Source organism: Chelonoidis abingdonii, chromosome 2 (genome assembly GCF_003597395.2).
Source record: "Chelonoidis abingdonii isolate Lonesome George chromosome 2, CheloAbing_2.0, whole genome shotgun sequence".
Taxonomy (NCBI): domain Eukaryota; kingdom Metazoa; phylum Chordata; order Testudines; family Testudinidae; genus Chelonoidis; species Chelonoidis abingdonii.
In genome coordinates this window covers 210,864,249-210,891,431 of record NC_133770.1, presented here as the reverse complement: position 1 = coordinate 210,891,431, position 27,183 = coordinate 210,864,249, and the positions used below count along the sequence as shown (strand labels likewise).

At 39.8% G+C, this 27,183-nt stretch overlaps 1 protein-coding gene across 9 annotated transcripts in view; it reads left to right on the top strand.

The window, feature by feature from the left end:
* The window catches only part of PTPRM (protein tyrosine phosphatase receptor type M), a 766,944-nt gene that overhangs the window by 162,335 nt on the left and 577,426 nt on the right, over positions 1-27,183 (top strand). For all 9 annotated transcript variants that reach the window (XM_032777081.2, XM_032777080.2, XM_032777089.2 and 6 more), the window contains exon 2: positions 22,056-22,178. In XM_032777081.2, the coding sequence (XP_032632972.1) occupies positions 22,056-22,178 (123 nt within the window). The remainder of the gene's footprint in view (positions 1-22,055; positions 22,179-27,183) is intronic.

Genomic DNA, 27,183 nt, shown 5'->3' with positions numbered 1-27,183 from the left:
ATTTTTTAAAAAAATATGGCATAGGGTAGGGTCAAGAGGTTACTTAAAATTATGTGACAACAAATTGGCAATTGTTAGGATCAGTAGGGGTACTGAATAGGAGTCGCCTAGTTTGGCAGGGAGGGCATTCTCTTCTATATGCCCTCTGCTTTGGAACTTATTTTCCCTGCCAAATCCCAAATTAGTTTCCCTTCCAGGTATTATGCTACATGCTCTTTTTCCTGAGGCATTTTGGGAGTGGGGGGACTGACAGGCTGGGATAGAATGAATAGTTTTGCTCTGGTGTTTTGGCTGTTGTGTGGGTAGTTTCAGAACTGGTACAGTTGCTAGTGGAATACTGTCCAGCTGTCATATGTTGAAAAATTGTAGAGGGTTCAGAAAAGAGCTACAGGAATGATTAAAGGATTGGAAAACGTACCTTATAATGATAGGCTCCAGGAGCTCAACCTGTTTGGTATCAAGGAGAGGGATTAAGACTTTTATCACAGTCTATAAGTACTATGTGCTAATTACTTATGCTAAACTATCCGTTTGATCTTCTATTTAGCTGTGATACTGAGTGTCTTTCCCAGACCTGAGGAAGAGTTCTTTGTAGCTCTAAAGCTTGTCTCGCTCACCAGCAGAAGTTGGTCCAATAAAAGATATTACTCATCCACCCTGCGTGTCTACCTGAGGAAGATAAATTTGATAGAGGGCTCTGCAATAGACTAGATCTGTGGCACACCTTTAACAGTGAGGGTAATTAACCATTGGAACAACTTACAAAGAACATGATGGATTCTCCTCTGGTGAACATAGAACAGCCATGTAATAATCTAAGAATACTGAGATGTAGTAATTTTATCAACACTGTGTGACCTAGCTGGTGATTTTAAGGTTCTGACTTTCATGTCTGAATGTTTAGCCAGATTTAGTAGGGGGCAATTTGAAAAACAAGCAGGAAATGCAATAGCTATCAATCAGTAACCTCCCATTGAACATAGCGGTGGGGGGCAAGTACAGGACAGTGACCTACTCCCAGGCCAAACTGATACTATTCTGCCAGTACTGGGAACTAAGAGATCAAATGGTCATAAATAGTTGAAAAGCCCAACACAAGAGAAAAATGGGGAGGGGATCAAGTGTCAGGAGCTATTTTGGGGACAGGCTGACAGAGCGAGAGTTTAAAGAAGATGGGCCTTCTCCCAGAGTCAAGGAATGGTAAGCCTTAGGAAAAGTGAGGCCTGAGTATAGACTAATTTATTATTTCAAGAAGCTTTCTTTGAAATGCTTTTGTTCTAAATAAGTAATACTTTGCTTTAAGAAGGCTATTGGGTTACTGGTTACCACTGCCATTGCTCCCAGAAGGAACAGAATTACAGGGTCTGAATATAAGTCAGACCTGCTGAGGTAATCACAGTTGATTGCAGAGGACTACAGCCCAGGACCCAGGCTAAGAGTGGAAAACCGTGTGATCCCACCTCGCGAAAGGTGATGGCTGAAGCCTGAGACCTGAGTAGAGTGCACTCAGAGATCAGGAGAGGTTAGATGTGCAGATAGCCTGTTAACTGTGACATCTCCATCACTTGGAAATTTTTAAATGAAGAATGGATGTTTTTCTATAAGAGATGCTCTAGTTCAAACAGCAATGAATTCAGGGAAGTCCAATGGCCTGTGTTATGCAGGAGATTAGACTAGATGACCACAATGATCCCTTCTTGCCTTAGAATCTATGAATACCTCATAGTTTATGCATATATATGTCATATGTTGGGCTGAAACTTAGTGCACAAATTGTCAGCACAAATTCAATTTTCCAACCCTCTCCATCTTTTCCCCCTTCTCAAATAAAGATCAGACAAAAGCAAATTGTCGTTAAGCTTTTAAAAACTGTAATGGGGGAAAATGCATCTCACTAACTTTAGATACATTTTTTAAAAGAAAAGATTTAAAAAACAATAAACAAATGTTGCCTTTTCTTGCATAAAGTTGTGGAATGGTTACAGTTAAGTGGAAGAGTCTGTGAGTTAGTATAAAGCAGATGGTATAAAACAATGGAACTATACTCATTTACATCAATTGGTAATATGACCCTAAACTTTACTAAATAATCTTGTCTAGTGAGTAACATTTAGGACCCCACAGAGGGAGAAAGGTGATGAAGGACATGGCCTTCCAACCCCAGTGATGTCCTAGGGTCAGTGAAGTCATCTTGCACAACACCTGATTCTTTTTACAAAACATCAGACCATTAGTGACACTCTCCTTGTCACCCCCCCCTCCCCCGATCTTCCCAATAGTATGGTGTAGTGGTTGCACTCTGTCCTGCCATGTGGGAGATTCAGTATTTCACTCCTTAGGCTAGCAAAAGTGTCAGTGTTGTGGGGAGGGAGTATTCAGAGTCTCAGGTTCACAGGCATCTCCTAGCTGTCCAGGCACTGTAGAAATATCAAGAGTTTCCTAAGTTAATTCTTACATATCTCTCCAGCAGATTATAGATGAAGTAAAGTATAATTATTACCAGAGATAATGCATAAGAATGAAAAACCAGCAGCAAACTAAACTGAAAAATAGAATGTTATTTATACCTGTAGAGCCGTGGAAGCATGTTGTGCTGACTGATTTAACAAGCAGACTTGGAAATTTGGTTTGGGGCTGCAAGAGACCAGAGGTGGTACTGATGTAGTGAACTAATTACCAGTGTGCTGAAGTTGCCTAGTGGAGGTTTTTTGAGTGTTTTGTTGTTGTGTTATCTCCTGCTGGCTAGTTCATTAAGTAGCAGAGGTCGTGGTGGGCATCTGCTACAGACCACCGGACCAAGAGGATGAGGTAGATGAGGCTTTCTTTGGACAACTAACAGAAATTTCTAGATCACAGGCCCTGGTTCTCTTGGGGGACTTCAATCACCCTGTCATCTACTGGGAGAGCAATACAGCAGTACACAGACAATCCAGGAAGTTTTTGGAGAGTGTTGGGGACAACTTTCTGGTGTAAGTGCTGGAGGAACCAACTAGGGGCTGTGCTCCTCTTGACCTGCAGCTCACAAACAGGGAAGACTTGGTAAGGGAAGTAGAAATGGGTGGCAACCTGGGCAATAGTGACCATGAGATAGTTGAGTTCAGGATCCTGACAAAAGGGAGAAAGGAGAGCAGCAGAATATGGACCCTAGAATTCAGACTTTGACTCCCTCTGAGAACTAATGGGCGGGATCCCCTGGGAGGCAAATATGAGGAGGAAAGGAGTCTAGGAGGGCTGGCTGTATTTTAAAGAAGCCTTATTGAGGGCTCAGGAACAAACCATCCCTATGTGTAGAAAGAATAGCAAATATGGCAGGCGACCAGCTTGGCTTAACAGAGAAATCTTCGGTGAGCTTAAACACAAAAAGGAAGCTTACAAGAAGTGGAAACTTGGACAGATGACTAGGGAGGAGTATGAAAATATTGCTCAAGCATGCTGGGGTGTAATCAGGAAGGCCAAAGCACAAGTGGAGTTGCAGCTAGCAAGGGATGTGAAGGATAATAAGAAGGGTTTCTACAGGTATGTTAGCAACAAGAAGGTGGTCAGGGAAAGTGTGGGACCCTTTCTGGAGGATAGATATAGGCTCCAGAATGACCTAGACAAACTGAGGGATTAGGCCAAAAGAAATCTGATGAGGTTCAACAAATGCAGATTCCTGCACTTAGGACGGAAGAATCGCATGCACTGCTAAGTGGCAGTTCTGCAGAAAAGGACCTGGGGATTACAATGGGTGAGAAGCTGGATATGAGTCAACAGTGTGCCCTTGTTGCCAAGAAGGCTAACAGCATATTGGGCTGCATTAGTGGGAGCATTGCCAGCAGATGAAGGGAAGTGATTATTCCCCTCTATTCAGCACTAGTGAGGCCACATCTGGAGTACTGAGTCCAGTTTTGGGTGCCCCACTACAGAAAGGATGTGGACAAATTGGAGAGAGTCCAGTGGAGGGCAATGAAAATAATTAGGGGGCACATGACTTACGAGGAGAGGCTGAGGGAACTGGGCTTACTTAGTCTGCAAAAGAGAAGAGAGAGGGGAGGATTTCATAGCTACCTGAAGGGGAGTTCCAAAGAGGATGGAGCTAGGCTGTTGTCAGTGGTGGCAGATGACAGAATAAGAAGCAATGGTCTCAAGTTACAGTGGGGGAGGTCTAGGTTGGATATTAGGAAAAATTATTTCACTAGGAGGGTGATGAAGCAGTGGAATGGGTTACCTAGGGAGGTGGTGAAATCTCCATCCTTGAAGGTTTTTAAGGCCTGGCTTGACAAAACCCTGGCTGGGATGCTTTAGTTGGAGTTGGTCCTGCTTTGAGCAGGGGGTTGGACTAGATGACCTCCTGAGTTCTCTTCAAAGTCTAATCTTCTGTGATTCTAAAGCCTCTAGAGCAGGGGTCGGCAGCCTCTGGCACGCAGCTCACCAGGGTAAGCACTCTGGCAGGCCGGGCCAGTTTATCTGCCGTGTCTGCAGGTTCAGCCGATCGCGGCTCCCACTGGCCGTGGTTTGCCGCTCCAGGCCAATGGGGGAGGCGGGAAGCTGCAGCCAGCACATCCCTCGCCCGCGCTGCCTCCTGTCTCCCTCATTGGCCTGGGACGGCGAATCACGGCCAGTGGGAGCCGCGATCGGCTGAACCTGCAGACATGGCAGATGAACAAACTGGCCTGTCCCATCAGGGTACTTACCCTGGTGAGCTGCATGGCCGAGGTTGCTGACCCCTGCTCTAGAGGCTTTAGAATCACAGAAGATTAGACTTTGAAGAGAACTCAGGAGGTCATCTAGTCCATCCCCCTGCTCAAAGGAGATGTTGTGCTCTTTTCAGCCAAGAAGTAAAGTGCTGTACTGACAGCTGCTACTAAGGGAAGGTATTTTCATTCTTCTAGGCCAGTTTTGATACCTAGAGTTGAGGCATAAGGCTGAATAGATTGTGATGTGTTTATGGGAGCCCTTTAGCATCATAGTCACAGAGTGGAAAGAAACATACTTTTCAATTTAAAAAGCAAAATAAAATGTAAAATACCCCTCTCCCCCAAACTAAATTAAGCCCTACAATTGGGTATAGAAGTTAGAGAGGGAACCTGTAGATTAAAAATTATATCTGTATTATGCATAGTGTATTTCAACAGGCTTTTTGTTTTATTTCTTTCGGTGTATAAAATTCTCAGATTGGCACCTGTTCTAATGGGAAAGGGGATGGAGGGCATTATTCAATCAAATTCGTAACATACATTGTCACCTGTTCAAATACAATGGGCTGCGTACCTCACTTCAAAAATAGATAAAATACCCACCACCTCCAGCAAAAACTCTAGTAATAAAGTATAATAAAATAACAAACATAATGGATACCAGTATTTACTGTAAACTTTGTTGATTTAGAGAGTATATTTTATAATATATTCTGTTTAAATTTGGACATAAGAAATGTAAAATACATTAAAAACATTATCTATCATTTATAAAAGTATTTTAAAACTGTAGCACCCTTACTGTGGAAGTGTTTACTGTTTGTTTTTAATTGAAGAATAATTGAAACCCCTTAGACTAATAAAACTAATATTGCTTCTTTACTTAAGACTTGAAATTCATTCAGAAATGGTCTGGATTTCTCATCTCAGTTTAATGTACTGTTCTCTAGCAGGATGCACTGAGTGTTCTTTAACTACTGCAAAACTCATCAAGCAAATGGAGAAGATTATCCATGAAATCAAGCTTTAAACTTTTATTTTCTCACAATCGATAGAGTAATGCACTTGGATTTATTATGATATAGAGATTGACTATTTAAATCCTTTATAAAGTTCAAAGCATGAAACAGACTGTTTGCACAAGTGAGCAGCAGTGGAGCTTCAGTCCCATATGGGTTTGAGCTTGAAATCTTCTCCTTAAAAAGACAGGGTTTGGGGAAGCATCAGGCATTGGTTTCAAATTACCTGAGATTGCTTTGTGGATTTTGTCTTCTGGGAGATGAGAAGACAAGATACTCTTTAAAGATGAGCAGCACCATAGAGGGTGGTTGAGCATCGAGTACTCTTGTGGTTTTTAGCTTGAGGAGTTTAAAGATGAAGATATCTGTTTTAAAAGCTGATCTAGCTGATGAAGAGGAATACTGCCAGGTTTCTCATTGAAATACCTTATATATGTATTGTGACAGGGTCAGGTCAGATGGTTACAGGAGAGTGATAGAAGGCAGATATATTAGCCTCAGATTAAGCAGGCCCCTTTTCCCTGGGTAAGAACAATCAGGAACTTGCTGGAACCAGTTAAGGCAGGCAGGCTAATTAGGACACCTGGAGCCAGTTAAGAAGCTGCTAGAATCCATTAAGACAGGCAGACTAATCAGGGGACCTGGTTTAAAAAGAACCTTACTGCAGTCAGTGAGGGGTGTGAGAGGAGCTGGGAGCAAGAGGTGTGCAAGAAGCTGAGAGTGAGTAGGTGTACTGCTGGAGGACTAAGGAGTACAAGCGTTATCAGACATCGGGAGGAAGGTCCTGTGGTGGAGGATAAAGAAGGTGTTGGGAGCAAGCCATGGGAGAAGTAGCCCAGGGAATTGTAGCTGTCACACAACTGTTACAGAAGACGCTGTAGACAGCTGCAATCCACAGGGCCCTGGGCTGGAACCCAGAGTAGATGGCTGGCCTGGGTTCCCCAACTCCCTATTTGATATAAGAGGAGTTGATCTGGACTGTGGGTCCCACCAGAGAGGAAGGTCTCTGGTCTGCCCACTGACCCATTAGGTTGGCCAGCAGATACTGTGGGGATTATTCTCCTCCTTTTCCCCATGCTGCCCAGTGATGAGGTTAGCCGCATGAACAGCAGGTTTGTGCCACTAACAAAAGGAGTCAAACTGAGGACTGCCGTGAACCTCTGAGGTGAGGAAATCTGCCAGAAAGCACAGAACCCACCAAGGCAGAGGAGGAAATTAGTCACAGAATAGAAAAAGAAATTTTGTATAGTGTTTCTGACAACAGCAAAAAAAAAAAAAAAAAGCGTTCAGAATATCCTGTGTGCGAATGAAATGGCTGAAACGTCATCTTGGATTTGATAGCATTGCAAGCCCTTAGTTCTTCTGTCTAGTGAAATCAAAACTGTAGCGAGAATGTGAGGGTATTCATCATGTAAATGAATACAGATGTTCAGTGGAAAGAAGATGTACGTCCCTATAATGACTGAAGGACAAAGTGCCATTGATCTCCACTTTAATATCATAACTGACTACTATATCTGACCAGAGCCGAACATGAAAGTTACCTTTCCTCCTCACTTAACTTGTAAACAGCACCAAAGAACAGTTGCACCCATATTGTACTTTGAGGTGAACACATTGGTGTACTCTTCCTAAGGAAACAGGAGATGCAAAATCATGTCAAATTTGCAGTTAAACACAAAATACATACATACACACACATTTTGGGGGAAAAAAATTTCCTTCACCTTTATTATTTGGTTTATCTTTTCTCATCATTTTGTTTGAACTGTTTTTGCTGTATTCTGATTTTGGTGCAGCCTCACTGTATTACGTAGGCTTCACTTTCTTTTCTTTCATTTGACTTTATACACCTCATTACATTTTGGATACAGTTACATTCTATAGTGTTGAATTTACTTACTTTGTTCTTTTTCAGCTCCTAAGTTTTTGTTTTACTTCATAATCATTCACATGACTGATGGATGGCAGGAGAGAGATCACTTGATCATAGCCTGTTAGGTTCGCTCCCTCTGGGGCACTTGGCCTTGGCTGCTGTTGACAGACAAGATACTGAGCTGGCTGGACCTTTTGGTCTGATCCAGTATGACTATTGTTATGTTCTTATGTTCACTTGTACATTTTAAGCGTTTTGTATATGGCTTTAATAATGGGCTTTAATAGTTCTTTTGATCCCAAAGGGCCAGTCACACATCCAGATGAGTATCTAACTCAGATCTTATCCAATAATCACTCTGTTGCCAATCCTTTAGTATCTAAAATCTAAAGGTTTATTTATAAGAAGAAAGAAAAGTGAGAATTAAAATTGGTTAAAGGAATCGAATACATACAACAATTGCAAAGTTCATGGTTCAGGCTTATAGCTGCTGGCTTAAGTCAAGTCTCTGGTTGCTTCCAAATCATTGGATGGTTCTCAGTCCCTTGGTTAGAATGCTCCCATTAGTATAAGTCCATTGTCCAGAAGTTTGAGCAGGAAAGAGGCAAAATGGAGGTGTTGCCAGGGCCTTTTATAGCTTCTGCCATGTGGAGGGAAATACATTGTTTCAAACAAAACTTTCAGCACAGCTAGTGGAGTTTGATGGAGTAAATGGAGTTTGGAGTCACATGGAAAAGTCACATGTCCATGCATGATTTAACTTATGGTTTGTCTACACTGGCAATTAATAGCACTGCAACTTTCTTGCTCAGGGATGTAAAAATCCACACCCCTGAGTGCAGCAACTTGCAGCGCTGTAAAGCGCCAGTGTAAACAGTGCCCCAGTGCTGGGAGCTATGCCCCTTGTTGAGGTATTTTTTTTTACACTCTGCCATCACTGTGCTGCGACCACACAAAGCATGTTAAAACGCTACTGTGGCAACGCTTTATGTTGCCAGTGTAAACCAGCCCTAAGTCACGGAAGAAGCCATTACCTATGCGCCAGACAGAATGTTCATAGGACGCTCCATTCAGTGTAGATGGATGTCATCCATTGTGAGTTAAGTGTCCTTTTGATGAGCCACTTAACTTGAATAGTTCCTTCACAATGTGCTGGCTAAACACCTTGTTGGTGTTTCCCAGAAGCAAACTCTTTAGAAATACAGGTACATAATTAATATTCATAACTTTATATACAAAAATGATACATGCATGCAAATAGCATAATCATATTCAGCGAATCATAACCTTTCCATAGACATCTTACATGCCACATTTTGTACAGAATTTGTTGCAATTATATAACAGCGGTAGTAGCAACAATGGTCTACATGGTCATAGTTTAATCCGATAATGTCACAAGCTGCTAAAGTTAGACCTTTTTAAATCAGCAGGTCCAGATAATTTGCATGCAGGAGGGTTGTTTTTTTTAATATCTGGCTCAGGAGTTCACTGTACTGTTAATGTTTTTTTCAATGTGTCTTGGAACACTAGGGAAGTTCCAGAAGACTGAAAGAAACTTCTGTTTTGCCAATATTTAAAAAGGGCAAATGGGATGACCGGGGTAATTATGAGCCTGTCAGTCTGATACTGATTCTTGCTGAGATAGTGGAGTGGCTGATATGTACTCAATTAATAATAAATTAAAGGAGGATAATGTTAATGTCAATCAAAGTGCATTTTTGGAAAATAGATCTCAAACTAACTTGATTTGTTATGAGATTACAAGTGTGGTTGATAAAGGTGATAGTGTTGTAATATACTTAGACTTCTGTAAGGCATTTGATTTGGTAGCACGACATTTTGTTTAAAAATTGGAAAGACATTAAATGGATTAGAAGTTGGTTAACTGTTAGATCTTAAAATGTAGTTGTAAACAGGGAATCATCAGAGCATGTGTGTTTTATCACTGGGTTCCTGCGGTGGTTCTTGGCCCTAGACTGTTTAACATTGTTATTAATGACCTGGAAGAAAACAAAATAATCACTGAAAGTTTGCAGGTTACACAAGAAGTGGGGGAATTGATAAATAATGAAGAGAATAGGTCACTGACACAGGAACGTTCTTGTAAGCTGGGCCAACTAAAAATGTGTTTTAATACAGCTAAATATATACATTTTAAGAACAAAGAATGTAGGCCTACATAAAGGTAATGGCGGGGACGGACTGTATCCTGGGAAGCAGTGACTCAAAAATACTTTGGGGTCATGGTGGATAATGAGATGTGCTCCCAATTTAATGTTTTAACCAAAAGGACTGATGTGATCCTGAGATGCATAAACGGGTAGGAGTAGGAGTATAGAGGATATTTTACCTCTGCCACAATGGTGTGACTGCTTTTCGAATACTGTGTCCAGTTCTGGTGTTCACAGTTCAGGAAGGATGTTGATAAATTGGAGAGGATTCAGAAAAGAACCATGAGACTGATTAAAGGATTTGAAATCATGCCGTGTAGTGATGGACTCAGGGAGAGAATCTATTTTTCTTAACAAAGAAGGTTAAAGGGTGACATGGTTACAGTCTGTAAGTATCTGCATGGGGAACAAATATTTAATGATGGGCTCTTCAATCTAGCAGAGAAAGTTATGACATGATCCAATGGCTAGAAGTTGAAGCTAGACAACTTCAGACTAGAAATAAGGTGTAAATTTTCAATGGTGAGAGCAATTACCCATTGGAGCAACTCACCAAGATCTTAGCAGATTCTCTATCATTTAAAAATTGTCAATCAAGGTTGGCTGTTTTTAAAAAGATCTGCTCTATGAATTATTTTGGGGATTTCTATGGCATGTGCTATACAGGAGGTCAGACTAGATCATCACCTCTGGCCTTGGAATCTATGAATCCATAAACGAGCAAAACATGCATATTTACACGCATGATTTACCAACTTAGTCTAACATTTCTCCAATTGTAATAAATGGGAGAAGAGATCATCTCTAACCACATCATTTTCCTCTCCTTTTCCTGTTTGTTAACGTGAGATAAGTCGTACGGAATTGGCGGAGTAGGAAGTAGCATGATCCAGTGGATAGATTTTCAGCTTGGAAATCTGGGTTCTATTCTTGGCATTGCCATTGACTCATTTTGTTATTTTTTGTCAAGACACTCAATTTCCCTGCACCTCAACTTTGTATGTCTGGGGTAATATTTACCTGTCTTCATAAAGCACTTTGAGCTCTATTGGTGGAGAGCTGTATAAGTGCTAAATATTAGACAACTCAATGATAATTGTTATATCAAGACCTCCCCTAAAAGTGGGAGGATGAATTATGTACTTCTGATAATAGCTTACATATGTGTGCATGAACAACTTGCTTTTGTCATATATTACCTCCTGGAATTTGGTTGAGGAAGTTGGGTTTTCCAGGAAGGGAATGAAGGAGCAGGTTTATGGGATGGGCTGGAGAGCATGATCCCTGATTTAGTGAATGACTAAATGCACATGGAGGGAATCCTGTTTTATTGAGAACTGCTAGCCTAGAACTACTATGCACATAGTCCCCTAGCAAAGAAAAATAAGTTGTTCCTTTCGATTGAAGCTAAAGCATCACTGAAATTCTTGCTATTTATATTTATATAAACACATGCATGTGTAGTTCTTGAATTCATGGAGTTATGCATCAAAAAGGTTTTATGTGGGATTTCATTGTTCTTGGTCACTTTATTGAAAGCAGATATTTAGGATCATTTTCTTGAGAAAATCCTTTCAAAGAAATCGTATAAGATCAGAATCTTCTGTTGTATTTCTCGATTTGTATAAGGCTTTTTTCCCCTCCCCAATGGCAGAATATCTTTTAATGTGTGAATTCTATTTTGAAGACATTGCATATTTCTCCTCCAGTTATTTGTAGCTTAGTGTTTTTGGTCTAGGCAAATGAAGCAATTTATGAAAGAGCTTTTGGTATCTGAAATATGGCATTGTCATTTATATGTAACAAACAAGATACAAAGCGTAAGGAAGTTTGACTTTGATTTAATCATTTTGTAGAATTTTTTGTCAGAACTGAATATTTTTGTAGTTTGGAACAATTCCAAAATACATGTTGATCACTTGCCTCCAGTTTGACCCTCCTATGCATGATTGATTTTTTTTTTAAGTTGCTTATTTGTTTAGAGGGGTTTGTTTGTATCTATTTACCAATTATATATATAAATTTCAAATTTGTATACATATAATATATATAAATTTGAAAGCTGATCTGCACCGCCCACCCCAGCATTCTAATTGCATGACATACCTGAGCATATTAACATTTTACACAGTTTTCAGTCTTTGGCAATACAGAGGGGATTGGTTCCCGATGGGCTGCTGTGATAGTTATTTCCTTCGTAGTAAAGCATTTGCCAGTATATTTCTACTGTAGGTGTCATTTCTGGCAGAAGGTGTGAGACTTTGATCACCATTTCTTCTCCTTGTTGTTCGTTTTGATGATTTCAGTTTGTATGTTTTGTTTATGTATGTTCCTGCTGTGCTTTTTCTCTCCTTGTTTTTATTAGTCTCAATGAATTTCTTATTTTACGTTTGTTATGTATAATTTATATATAAACTTAAGTTGTTTGGAGATCAATTTGTTTGACAGAGTATAACTTTTACAACTTTTAAAGTAGTATTAGTTACGCTATATAAACAAGTAAAATAATTAAAATGATATAAAAAGAATAAAATTCTAAAAGGTTATGGTGGCTTTTGTTTTGTACCAGTAACTTATCTTTGTTAATATTAACTTATAATCTTATTAAAAACCCACACGCTGATTTTAATAGCTAACATGATACCTTTCATACTATTAATCCATAAAACTCTGAATAGATTCTGCGAACATCTGTTTTAATAATTCTTTCAATACTAGGAAAAAAACCCTATAAAGTTCTTTATAAATTTGAGGATCTGTCTGTTTGCTTTGGTGCATGTTCTGAAAAACCCTTCATGGCTGACTACTTAATGGAGGATAGGTCTATCAATGCAGGACCGGCGCTAGGGGTTTGAACGCCCTAGGCGGACGGCAATTTTGCCGCCCTGCGCGCTGGTCCCGCGGCTCCGGTGGAGCCGCCGCAGTGGTGCCTGCGGGCGGTCCATCAGAGCCGCGCGTCTGCAGGCACGACCGCGGCAGCTCCAGCGGAGCCGCGGACCAGCGGACCCTCCGCAGGCACCCCTGCGGCAGCTCCACCGGAGCCACCTGCTGCCTACTCCGCCAAAATGCCGCCCACCAAAAATTCTGGCGCCCTAGGCAATTGCCTAGGCTGCCTAAATGGTAGCGCCGGCCCTATATCAATGGCTGTTAGCCAAGATGGTCAGGGAACAATTCAATGCTCTGGTGTTCCTAAACCTCTGACTTCCAGAAGCTTGGACTGGATGTCAGATAATGGATCGCTCAATGAATTGCCCAGTTCTGTTCATTCCCTCTGAGGCATCTGGCACCTGCCACTGTCAGAGAACAGGATCCTGGGCTAGACAGATCATTGGTCTGACCCAGTATAGCCATTCTTGTGGCTGTAATATACAGCTATTACACACACAATTGTCAAAACAACTTAATAATTAAGTCTGAAAAGTCAAGCACTCAAAGTTGGGAAATCCAGAATGAAGGCTGCCAGTATGCAACCTTAATTTGGCATTCTTGTGCATAGGCATTCTGAGACATTCTTGAATTATATGATTGCATGTTATTTTCCCCACAATAATTCTGCCTCATTCAGTGCACAGAGCTCACTTAGTGAGCAGCCATTCATCGTTTCCTTTATTCTCAATGTTCAGTGCATAGCCCCGTGCCTTATGTACAGCACAGTGTTCAAACCATCTCTGGAGAGGGAGGCTATGTCTACATAGCCCCATATTTCAGACTGCAGGGGTCTGAACTGCACTTGTGTGCTGCACTGTAACTCCCCCATGTGGGCACTGTGGGCACCAACAAAAGGTAGCTAGTTCGCATTAACATAGTACTCTTTTTAAACATGGGGGGGGGGGTTCAACTTAGCATGTGACCTTGCACCGCAGTTCAAAACCCCTTTAGCCTGAACTGTGGGCTGTGTAGACAAGTTAATCATTTCATTATGGGTTTTTCTGTGGCACTCATCACTACAATATCTGAGTATTTCACAGACCTAAATTAATTTATCTTTGCAACACCCTTGTGAGGTGGGGGGTATTATCATTTTACAGATAGCAAGCTGAGACACAGAGATTAAGGTCAAAAGTTTCCACTAATTTTGAGTGCTCAATTTGAGATCTGGTTTTTCAGAGTACTTATTATATAGCACTGCATATGTTCAAGGCAGAGCTCTCACTGAGACCAGCGGCAGCTGTGAGTGCTCAGCACTCCTGCAAATCAGACTCTAAGGTATCAAGGCACCCAGAAAGAGGAACACACAATTAGTTACCACCTCTGGAAAGTTTGGTTTAAGTGACTTGCCTAGTATCACATGGGAACTCTGTGGCAGAAGGATGAATAGAAACTAGTTTTCCTGAACAGCATATAACTGTCTTAATCATTAAACCATCCATTTTCCTTCCTGCAATCCCTTACCTCATTCACTGCATGCCTTCCAACTTGTGCAACAAATGAGGAAGGGAGTCCTGCATAGAAATAGCCTCCTTTACTACACAGCTCTGATTCATCACCAGAGTAGATTCATCCTTTGATTTGGGTGAGGCAGGAGTCATGTGGAAAAAAATGCATGCACACAAGAGAGCCAAATTAAGATTGTGCAGGCAATCTGGCAGTTTCTAAAGTAAGAGTTCTACTTTGCAACCTTAATAATGTTCTTTTAACTAGTTCATGTATAATAATTTCCTAGGTGTGTGTTTTTTTTAAAGCAAACTAATTTCATCATGGGGTATTATATTGACACCCACACAGTTCATAAGAAGGGACGGAAACATTCGATTCACCAAACTGACTTCTACCCCTTGAGATTATAGTATAACTGATAGCAGAAGTAGGTTGTTATCCTGTATATGGACCAACACTAGAGAGTGATGAAATACTTCACCAGTGGGGTTTATAAATATTTGCTGATAGCAGGGGAATGGAGAGACTCAGGAATTTTAGTTTCCTTTTCCAGACACTGGAAAAATATTTGTGCCGTGGGCATAGACCAGGGGTAGGCAACCTATGGCATACGTGCCAAAGGGGGCATGTGAGCTGATTTTCACTGGCACTCTCACTGCCTGGGTCCTGGCCACTGGTCTGGGGGGCTCTGCATTTTAATTTCATTTTAAATTAAGCTTCTTAAACTTTACATGCAACAATAGTTTAATTATATATTATAGACTTACAGAAAGAGACCTTCTAAAAACGTTAAAATGTATTACTGGCATCTGAAACCTTAAATTAGAGTGAATAAATGAAGACTCGGCACACCACTTCTGAAAGGTTGCCAACCCCTGGCATACACTCTTCTGCCTGTTTGCACCAAGTCTGACCCCTTCTGTCCTGCTCCAATCCGTTCTGTCATGTCTTGTCTCTTTTCCACTCCTGGCTCTTTGTCCCAATCCCATTCTCCTGGCCTCCCCTAATCCGTAGGTTTCTTGTCCCAGTCTCTTTGCCCAGCCAATCCTAGTCTCCCCCTCTGGGTTTCTTCTGAGTCCCAATCCCTCTTTCCCCTGTCCCCAGTTTCCAGTCTTCATGCCCAGCTAGTTGCTGTTCCCCCTTCCTGGCTTGCCTGTCTCCCATTTCCCTCTCATCACTGGCTCTCAGGCCTAGTTTCCCTGTCCAGGTTTCTCACCCAATCTTACCCAGATCCTTTCTTTGGCTCCACCCAGTCTCCATCATTCCTGGCTCTTTGTCCGAGCCTCACTACATTCATTGTTCCAGTCAACTCCATTACCTCCCCCTGGGTCTATTCTTTGTCCAGTCTGCATTTGAATCAGACAGCTTCTTCTCCCATGCTGCCTGGATGTCAGTATGAGAGTCACTGAGAGCTCAGGCTCCCTATTCCCAGTTCTGGGGCCTAACCGGTCCTGCCCAGGACAGCCATTACAGGGAAAGGCCTTTTTAGGCAAAGGCCAGCTTCACCCCTGGGCTGGAGCATGGCATTTCCACTGAGGGGAAGGTGCATTCAGTCTGGTCAGCACTAGGAGCTGAGAGAGCGTACTTGGTGGGTTGGTAGCATGGCACATGCAAAGTCCGGTCGGCAGATGTGAGGAGATGAAGTATGCTTAGTGAGGGTGCAATCTTCATGAGTTTTAACAACTAAAATCTGTGAAGTCTCTGAGCATGTGCAAATGGATTTTTATTTTTTTTTAAGTCTTATAGTAACTCGAACAAATTTGGGCAGATTTTCACAGGGGCTTTCTAGTTGGTTGGAACATGCTGTTCCTTAGTTGAAATGTTTTGCAGAGACATATTGGTTTTGACAACATTTTGAAAGGGGTGGAGAGTGGGAGAACAGACAGAATGGCAACAAATGTTTGGTGAAAATTCTGGGTTGTTTTTGAAGTGTCATCAAAACTTTTTGACCCTCTTTAATGAAACATCAAAATTGGATTCTCCACTCCACCAGCCATTATGTGACGCTCCTAAAACCTTTCTAAGCCCCAGAACAAGCCTGTGTCCACAAACGCCCACCCATACACCCCAGTGCAACTCTCTAGCATATCCCAGCTGTGAAAGTCCTCCCACACCCCTCAGGACAAAACTTTCCACATCAACAACTGCATCCTAGGCTGATAAAATCCTTCCATGGTCCTAGGACAGCTTCCCCCTCCCCCACCTTTGTCAAAACCATTCCTGTACACATGCAAACCTACACATACACAGTACGGCGAATAGTGTCCCAATTTTCATTTGAAAAATCTCTCTGCCCCCCCTCCCTTATATCCACATTATTCACTCACTATTAATCTAGAAGTAATCAGGCTTTTATTTTATGCAACAGATTTCTTTTCAGATTCTATAACCAGTAATTTATATTAGAGTATTGTTAACAACTCTGGACATTAGCCCAATATTGCAAATTGAAGTCTTTGCATATTTTGAAAACCCAAAATAGAAGTAGTTATTTAGTTTCAAAAAGGATTGCTGCACATGCTTGAGACCTCTCTCGCAAAATGTTGATAAGGATTTTTTTATATGTGTACTTCATTGCAGATATGTTACAGTTGTATTGACGCATTTGAGGCGGTTGCAGTTTGTTGTGATAATTATCTGTGAAATCAGACATCTGAAAATTTCTTTTAACTTGATAGGCTATAATAGCACTGAAGGAATAGTTCTATATTGTTTTGTCAAGAATCTGCATAGAAAGGACTTTCCAAGTAAGTCAGTAAGCCACATGCCTAAATACAAAAGTCTGTTGAAAATTGCCCATTCGCCTAGCCTTATTAGGACGATCACTGTCTTTGCAAATTTGACTAATGACTGCGGGGCCTCCAGCAGGGGCTGCAAAGGCAGAGGGCATCCCATCACAGATAGGATTCCCTTCCCTTCTGCTCCTCCTCCCCCCCCCAAAAAAGTCCACTGGCCCTGCGCGCCTGTCATTGAGGAAAGAGGAATTGCTTCCTCTCCCCATTACCAAAAGCCACCAATACTTCATGGGTGCTAAAAGCTCAAATTGCTTCCCATGTCTTCTCTTCTGCCAAAAACCCCAAATATCTTTGAACTAGCTGTTAAAACCTTTATCCTCTTCCAACATCTCTTACAGTGTAGTTATGTTTCGACAACATAACCATCTGTGCCACATTAAACATTGAAAATTTGAGGACAACAAAATGTAAATTAAAATTAATATCAACCAGGACATAAATAATACTTTACTTGTATTATTCATGTTCATGTTTAATTCAGTAAACTCAAACTGAGTTTACCTGTCTCTGCAACAGAATTTTCTATTTGCTTTTCATAGACGTGCTGCAGAAACCCAGAGGGCCTTATAGTGAAAATTGGATTTAATTTGTCAGAGTATTTGGGTTCTTGGTTATGGTGCATTGTGTTAGCTTGCATACATTTCCCTGGCAAAGCAACTAACATTTAAATCTGATACTCCTAGCCATAACGTGTGCCATTACCCTTACATTTTGTAGCCTATATTTGGATAAAACGCCACAAAGAGGTCTGATATCCCTGTGGTATGTAAACACGGCAAAAAGTGTCTGGCTCAACTTTGAATTTTTTTTTTTTTTTGTTGGGTTGTGTCATACTACCAACCTGAATGCCTTCTTAACATTCAAAATTATGTTATCCTTCCATACAATAAGCCTAATGTAAAATAAATACCTTGAAAAAACTTAATTCTTGTTGGAAAAAATGAAGTCAGTAATAGCTTTTATTTTATCTTAACTTTCTGGCTGAATCCAACAGTGTATTCAAGATCTGCAATAAATTAGCCATGTAAAAACAGAACACTTTTTCTCAAGAAATAGAGTTCTACAGTGGCATAAAGTGAACTGGATGCAACACTACAATTACTGGGGACAAATTTATTCATTCTGAATGCCACAGCTTTCAATATCTATAAGAAACAATAAACTCTTTGTCCATTAAATTTTTCTCAAGAATCCACAAATTTGTATAAAAGCAGTACAAACCAGAGAACCTTAATGAAACAGACACATCCTATTTTCTTTAAAATATTTCAGTAAGTCTAGATATAGTACTTCTAAAATATAGTTCATCTTGTGGACATTTTAATACCAGGGTAACATGGTAAAATTGCTTTGCTTGATTAAATTATATAACTTTAAAAATAATGGGAGAGGGGGAGGGATAACTCAGTGGCTTGAGCATTGGTCTGCTAAACCCAGGGCTGTGAGTTCAATCCTTGAGAGGGCACTTAGGAGCAAAATCAGTACCTGGTCCTGCTGGTGAAGGCAGGGGGCTGGACTCAATGACCTTTCAGTGTCCCTTCAAGTTCTGTGGGTTAGGTATCTCACCATAATGTTTCTGCAGTGCTCAGTGTTACTAAATGTGATGTTATTAAAGTTAGGATGCATTTTATACACCTTTGTCAATTAAATTCAGAAGTGAAAACATGATTTAGAGAAGGTGATGTATTCTGTATTTTAATTGTTAAAATAAACTCCATTAAATAGAATAATGATTTTAAGTAAAACATATCAAACATTTGTAGCTGAGCGTTAACAATCCTCTAATTTGTTGGTTGCAAGTGTGTTTTCTAGAAAAGTGGAAGAGACATGAGGAACTGAGGTTGTTTGGGAATATTGATGCATATTTTTCCTTGTTGTCTTGTCTATATCATGTACAATTAACTGACCATCAGTGCAGAAGGAAAGCATTCAGTCTTCATTTTGTGCAGATAGATCCCAAGTATAGTAATAGCATTGTGCCCAAAACAGGGAGTAGAAAGATGGAGAGCTTGACTAGAAATGAGTGTAAAGATATTGTTGTCAGCTGTTTTGACCTATTTATGAAGAGCTTTGCCACATTTCTAACTAAATTATATGTGAATATAAGAATTACCTGCAAACAAAAAAAAAAGCCATTCAGACTGACATGGTTCTTGATTGTCAATATTTTGTTCTCTCATTCAGTTATGCTTTCCATTTGTTTCTCAAATATCTTCAGTTTTTAGTTCAGCCTGTGAAAGTTCCCCTGCACCCTGTATACGTATCTGACACAGTTTTTTAATCTACAAAACACTTTCTAATAAGTCAAATTTTGTCTAACTGAATTTATTAATCTATGTCTTAGCCTCTGCATTGGTTTGCAGTCGGTAACATGGATTGACATCTGTACTATTAAGGATCTTATGTACTTCAGTCAGTTCAGTTGTCTTCTTAGCCTAGCCTTAAATAGTTAGGTATCTTCCAGTGTGATAATTTGGTCACTGTGGCAGGGTAGAATGTAAAAGTTCATATTAAGTCTTCCTCTTACATATAGTCCATGTGTGAAGATTAATTTAACTTTTAAAAGAGCTAAATATATGTAAGATGATGACTGTCAAGTGTTTGGGTATAAATGCCAAAGATGGAGAGCAGTTATTTGGGGAAACACATGTGGTCAGTAATAGGAAAAAAACCTATACAAATTATCAGACTTCCTGATATATATGACTTTGCAATAGTTTAACAAGAGAAATGAGGGAAAACAGTAGAAATGCTGTGGTGAGAAATGCTCCTGCATTGGCAGAAAAAGGTGGCCTTGTAGGTCTTTCCCATCTTCTTCAATTCTGTTTATCTATATTTATGTGAACTTCATAACTGGAGAGAAGGGGAGAAACATCTAATGGCCATATAAAATTCACAAAATTTTCACTTTCACAAGTATTGGACTTTGTAGGAGTTCTGTTCTTATCCTGGGTTTAGGAAGAATGGACATTTTTATGTACCATTTCAATTCATAAAGATCTTTTCATAATGGAGAGAATTAAATTGATACACCATACTTTTTCAACTGTAAATCCTAATGTAGTGTTAACTTTTTATTTGGTCATATGTATTCTTCCAGTATTTACTTCGTAAATCATCCCTTGAACCATCCCCTGGCTTTTCTCTGGATCCCTTTTCTGAGAGACATTTCCTATAAAAATTCTTGCATATTTTTCTCTTCAGACAGTGAAATGCAAGGTCAAGTCTGCTTTGCTCTGTGTCTGAAACTAGGCACCTAGACAAAATTTACTACATCAGGTAATATTTATGCAAACATTGAAGCATATGTCCTGCAAATGACTGCATAATGGTTTAAACCTTCCCACCAAAAATGTTACAGATGTTGCTTCATATGCTTTAAACAAATCTGTTTTATTTCTGAATTTGATAAACTTAGTAAGAGTGATGACTTAAATCTGTCAAGGTGAACGATTGAGTTTCATGCTGTAAGTTCTTTAATGATTTTTTTGGTCCCAATGGAATATCTAATTGAGACTCTGTACTCCTAAAAGTGATACAGAAAGATAGTGTCCATTGGTATTAATTTCCCTGGCATACCTAGAGCTAATGAATAAGACTCTTCTACATAGCATGGTTTAGAACAGTGTAGGTTGACCTATGCCTCTGAACTAGGGCATACACAATATGTTAAGTGAGATTCACAATAAAAGGAAAACAGATGGCAGTATTTAGGTGAGGGGGAGGGAAAAGTTGTTTTATTGACTGTTCATTAATGAAAAATTAATTTTATAGTTGTCTCATTTCTCAGTTTTGAGCCAGCTAGGGTGACCAGATGTCCCGATTTTATAGGGACAGTCCCGATATTCAGGGCTTTTTCTTATATAGGCTCCTATTACCCCCGTCCCAATGTTTCATACTTGCTGTCTGGTCACTTCAGAGCCAGCAGTACGTAACAGGAAGGCAGTAATACACCTCGGCTCTCCTTGTAGTTGTGGTAAGACTGTTTTGCTTATATTTTGGTTATTTTATCCATAACTCATTTATTTCCTTAAAGTATTTTGGAAACCCTTTAGTCATGGATTTAATAATATTGTAGAAGCAATTTAGGGTCTTTTTAAGGTTTTGTATCTATATTTTGTTTGAAGCTCCCTTTTCAGTGAAGCTTGGCAAATTTAGGTCTTCTATGTCTGTGCAGACTGGTCTCAAAATTGAGGGACAGCCCCGAAGTTTAGTTTCATATGAACAAGTGCATCACCTGTTTTAATGTGGACTGAAGTATGCATGACTCGGGCTGTATTTTTTTTCCACAAAGTTTCATTTTCATGGAGTAAAATGGCAGACGTCAGGGGGCAAGATAGCATTTTATAAACACATTTTAGTGACCTTAATGGACAGAACTATGTTAAGAATGCTTACACACCTGAGAAAAGAAACAAAGCATTTCCATTTCCGTTTGTGGTTACTGGACCCTTACTATGTTCATAATGTATTCTCTAGGAGGCTGAGGAGTGAAACAGTACTGTTAACAAAATAAAGCTCTAGCAACTATAAAAGTGAGCAGACATTCTAGATTTTCTTTCGTCGTTATGCTTGATATTTTATTTTCCTCCGCTCTGCCTTTGAATGGTCTAGTCCCCTGAAACAAGGATCCTGCTCTGATGACTGGACAACTGAGGAGGAAGGGAAGGAAAACACAGAAACAGTACTATTTCTTCTTGGAGAATTTTCTCCAGAGCCACTTGTGTTTTCTTCTCCCTTCTCTCCTGCTTGCTGTCAAAGATTTGATCTTCAGGGTCAGGTCTGTTGGCTCCAGCCAGTGCTCAGGGCTGAAGGCATGTGCCCTCAGATTGTTTTTGATTTGCATATTTGGAGTTCTCTTCTACTCCTTTTTTTCTGTACTGGACAACCAAATAGTAAGTGAAACATTGACTGAAATTCTAAACTTCTTTTTTGTGCCCTCTGAGATTAGTTTTTCACAGCAAAAAGTCTGTTTCCTATTTTCTGTGAATCTATCATGACCATGAAATAGTCATATGATTATTTATTCTAAGAAAAACTCAAATTCAGTTTGGTATCCAAATGATTCAGAAAGGAACTAGAACTTATCTGATATTTGCTTGCTTGATTTAATTTGTACCTGTGCATTTATTTTACAGGAGGTTGTTCCTTTGATGAGCCATTTAGCTCCTGTGGATATAGTCAATCTGATGATGATGATCTTAACTGGGACCAGGTGAACACACTGTTAAAGCCCTCATCTGATCCATGGATGCCATCAGGTTTGTTTTCAGTTGAAACTCCTTTTCTTTCATTTTAGCTTGTAGTGCTGTGTGACAGTGCTATTGATAGAACATTGCTTTGTCTAAATCTTATTGCAATTGTAGTACTTAGCTCTTCAAAATGATTTGGTTCACTGTGCAGAATGAAATTATATTTTGTTATGGTTAAAACTATAAGCAAACGGTTTCAAACTTTGATACCTGTAATTAGGGAAGAGAGAAGGAAACTAGAATGAAGGAATAAAAATTAATGTAGTAGTAGTGGAGAGAAATCTTTTTAAAAAGGAATATTCAAAGGGGAAAAAATCTTGGAGGGAAAACAAAGATGGTTTTAATATTTTTTTAAAACAAACTGAAAGGTAATACAAACTGTTCTGAAGAGCAACACTCAAAAAAAGACTAAATAAGGGGCCAGATGCAAAATACTGAACGAAGTCCTGTTTATTATATGTGCTGTATGCTCACAATATTGAAAAAGCATTTTGATTGTGGTATCTCATGAAGGGAATGTGCTGTGGCCACAATCCCTAGATTCCAATGCAATATTTATTTTATTCTATTTCCATGAAATACTCTTTTGCCTGTATCTTCTCTCCACATGTAAGAATTCAGACCTGTGCCTCAGAGTTGAAAATATTCATGGATATAAAATTCATTACTGATTATTTTCAAGGATGCCCTCCTGTGGGTCCAACTGTACTCCCTGACTGCCAACTCCTGTGATGTTGGCTGGGTAGCTTTTAGATACTGAGACGTCATGTGGTGATTGCTATCCACCTTTGAATGCCAAAAATAAAAACATCACCTCCTGAGTGCAGTGGTTTTTAACAGGACAGCACTTCCTCTGCATTAATGAACAGCACCAGCTATTATGTATTACCCTCACAGTATATTAAGAAAATTATCTCTATTTTAAATATACCCAGACGATTTGATAGTCTTACAGACTGGTGGTGGTGGTGGTTGTTGTTGTTTCATTAATGTCTAGATAATTTAGTGCCGTAACATCCCAGTACTGTACCTTAGGGGTTTGCTAGAAATCCCATTAATCGACTTCTCTGTATAAGAATAAGAAAATGCCATTAAAGTGTATTTTTAAAAATACATAAAAACTATTAGAAGCAATCACTGCATGAGCATACATAATAGTCCTTTAGTACATGCATCTGTTGTTCAAAGACCCCTTCTTCAACCTATCATAATAATTCTGCCAACTAAGTGATATAAAAGGAGAGTTTAGGGTCTAATCGACATGGCTGATTCTTAGTAAGTTTATAGCAGTAGTTGTCTAATGAATTTAATTGGCCAGACCACTTTGTCAAAGAGAATTATCTCATGGGTCCTAACCTCCCATTGAACGTTACAGTTCTGCACTGCTTGGTTCCAATGTTTCATTCTGTGTGACAATGGATGTGTAAAGTATGTGCTGACTTTTGGTTATCTACCATGCACCCTTCCCTAAATACGTCCTCAGAGGTCACCAAATACATGGAGGCATGGAAAATACTATCTGCCAGAGAGCAGGGGGTTGTTGGATGGAGAGAAGAGAATAGGAAGGGCTGGGGAAATTTGAGGGGCAGATGTAAGTGATAGTATTATACTCTGTGATAGAAATGCACATGGCTGGTTGGGGGAAGAGGAGAAACATCCTTAGGAATCTTGCAAAAACCTGGGATTTTGGATCTACAGCAGTTACATGGACCTTCTTCCTAGAAAACAAGATGCAGGGAAAGCCAAGGTGCTCTCTGGATGTATATCTGTCACTGCCAGTCATCTATTATTATAGACGGAATCAGATCTGGTGTTGACACTTGCGCTGAGATGCCTTTCCACTTTCCATTCAGTTTCCTATGTCTAAATTAGAACTCTTTAAAACAAATGCTCCTGTTGACTGACTGACTACTGGGATTTGACCTTCGTGTTAGAGTTCATCATATTTGTTTAAGGATGTTTTAGAAGATTCCTTATAAAGTTGGTCCTTGTCCTCTAACCCTGCCACTTGCTGTATAAATTTTCTGGAGCATTTCATTAATGAATAGTACAATTTCTCAAACAAGTGCTAGTGCAAAAGAATCAATATCTTAATACTTGAATTGCTTTCAATACAAACCATATCTTATTGTCCTCAGAGTCGTCATGGTGCTAACAGTTCAGTGTCTATTTGAGGGTTTCTTGTCAACTCTCCCTCTTTCTGTTCGTGTAAGGGAAGAGATTTCAGGAAGTTTCCCCAATTTGGGGGTATTTGGAACACCTCAGACGGGTTTTTGCTCTGCTACAGTTTGATGAATGTACTTTTCAAGGTGCTTAGTTTCCAAGGATGATGATCTAGTTAATGTAGGTAGTGTTATTGTTAGAGAAAGGAAAATGACTTGTATGTAATATAATTTATCATATGTCACTTGACTTGATTCTTTGTCCTCCTGTCTTCCTGTCAGAGTGGGAGGTGAAAATACTTTGTGTGTTAACTTCCTGATTATCTAGTTACATGGATATTTAATTTGGGAATAAATTATATTTGAGAGATTAGGGAGCTCTTTTCTCTCCATTCAGAAAGGAAATGAAATGTTCTTGGAGTTCTGGACAAGAACATGGACAATTGCTCTCTGGAAAGGACATACATACTGATGCTTTGAAAGGTCAAAAACCCCTTTGAGAGCAGAGGAATTTTCATTTGCCAAACAATAAAGGCAACAGATTCAAGGGCAGAGATCCAGTCAAGTAGTAACAATTTTTTCTCGTCACTTGGTGTAGACATTTTTTTCTTTTCTTCTTGTTCAAATCGTTTTCTTGACAATTTTAATTAGTTTTCAGTTAGCCTTGAACAATGAGTTATGCGAAACATTAAAAAAAATTGATTTGAAGTAGTTTGTCAGCAGTTTCTGAGCTACGTATTTTAGAAAAACTAATTTCTGATGGTAATAGAACTTCTTAGATTAATGGTTTGTGGGGAATTCTTGGCTTTCACAGCAAAAAGCTTTATGCAACAGTATTAAAATACTAGACTAAAACAAGTATACTCAGTTCAGTAGTCCCTTGGCAACAGCAAAATTAATGTATATGACATGGCTAATTTTAGGCAGTATGCTTCAATGAGCGAGTTGATGTCAAAATATAACATTTCATATTAATTAGGTGGCAGTGGGGGGAAGCACACCATTTAGTTCTTGAATTGGGTATTTGATTTATTTTACTCCACAGAGACTATTAAAGGTTAAGATAGCTCTACTTCAAATAGATAGCTGTGTTAGCTTTAAGCAGTAAACTATTTAAATAGGACCAAAAATAAGAAGTATTATATTGCAAAAAAAGAGAGGATTTTTAGAATTCCTAATATTTACCAAAATTCTTTTGTCAGATTTACAGTGTTGAAACATCTTTCTGAACTGCATTAAAAATAAAAGCTGGAATAAAATGTGTTTTTACAACACTTCGCACAATGGGGTTCTGATCTTAATTGGGGCCTTGGCATGCTACTGCACTGCAAACATAAATAATTAATTAATTGTTACTAAAAGAAGTAGGAGCATTCAGTGTCCTGTTTTATTTGGAAACTATCATCAATTTACTATAGATGTTAATCTGAAAATGGATAGAACAGGCCAAGAAAGGAATGAAATTTGTGCATTTATACACAAAATCATATGGCCTGAATATTTGTTAAGCCTCCATCATCTGTTTAAAGTGTTACGAGCAGGGCCAACTCTAGCCATTTCGCCGCCCCAAGCACGGCGGCACTCTGCAGCTCGCTGGTCCCGCGGCTCCAATGGACCTCCCGCAGGCAAGCCTGCAGGAGGTCCACCAGAGCCGCCTGCCGCCCTCCTGGCAACCGGCAGAGCGCCCCCCGCGGCATGCCGCCCCAAGCAAGCACTTTGTGTGCTGGGGTCTGGAGCCGGCCCTGGTTACGGGTCAAGTGTACAGGGAGTCAGCTGGAATAAACAGATAGTTTAGTTTAGTAACTTATTTCAGAAAAGATGTTCACAGGATGAAGATAAATTCATTTAAACTGTAAATTTGACTTCACAATTACATCATCTTATTCCTGCACTTGAAAATGCTATACCAATGGTGGCCATTCCTTCTCTCTAACCCTCCATCTCTTTCCTCACATTCTTACTTTATGAACTTTTATCTTTTATAAATGATATTAGAAAACCAGATTTGATTAACATAGATGTAACTACTGAATATTATACTAACTGCATAGCCCGACTGAATTCCTGCCCCTTGTTACTTTGACACAATAGCATAAATTATGTAAATGATTAAATCCTGTTATAGCTACAGGAAAATATATGAAGATTATAAGAAATTATTTTGGACCAGTGATCAATATCTGACCTCTTACTAGCAGACTGAGTTAGGAGCCGAGTTTTTATTTCAGGTTAGTTGTCCTTTAGCTGAGATTCCTGCTAATATGGTCCCTAGAGATGCCACCTCCCCCCCCCAATGTGTTTGTAACATATAATGAAATAATATTCTTTCTTCTACAGCCTTTCTTCATCCGATTACAATCTGCTCTCTGCCTGATCTCAGGCTCCTTTCCCCTTTCCACACCCATTTACTCCTTTTCTCTCTCTTGCTTGTGTTCTGTTTCTGTCTCTCAGGCCTGGTCTACACTACGCATTTAAACCGAATTTAGCAGAGTTAAACCAATTTAACCCTGCACCCGTCCACACAATGAGGCCCTTTATATCGATATAAAGGGCTCTTTAAATCGGTTCTGTACTCCTCCCTGACGAGAGGAGTAGCGCTGAAATCGATATTGCCATGTTGTATTAGGGTTAGTGTGGCCACAAATTGATGGTATTGGCCTCCTGGCAGTATCTCACAGTGCAGCATTGTGACCGCTCTGGAAAGCAATCTGAACTCGGATGCACTGGCCAGGTAGACAGGAAAAGCCCCGTGAACTTTTGAATTGCATTTCCTGTTTGCCCAGCATGGAGTTCTGATCAGCACGGGTGGCGATGCAGTCCCAAATCCAAAAAGAGCTCCAGCATGGACCGTA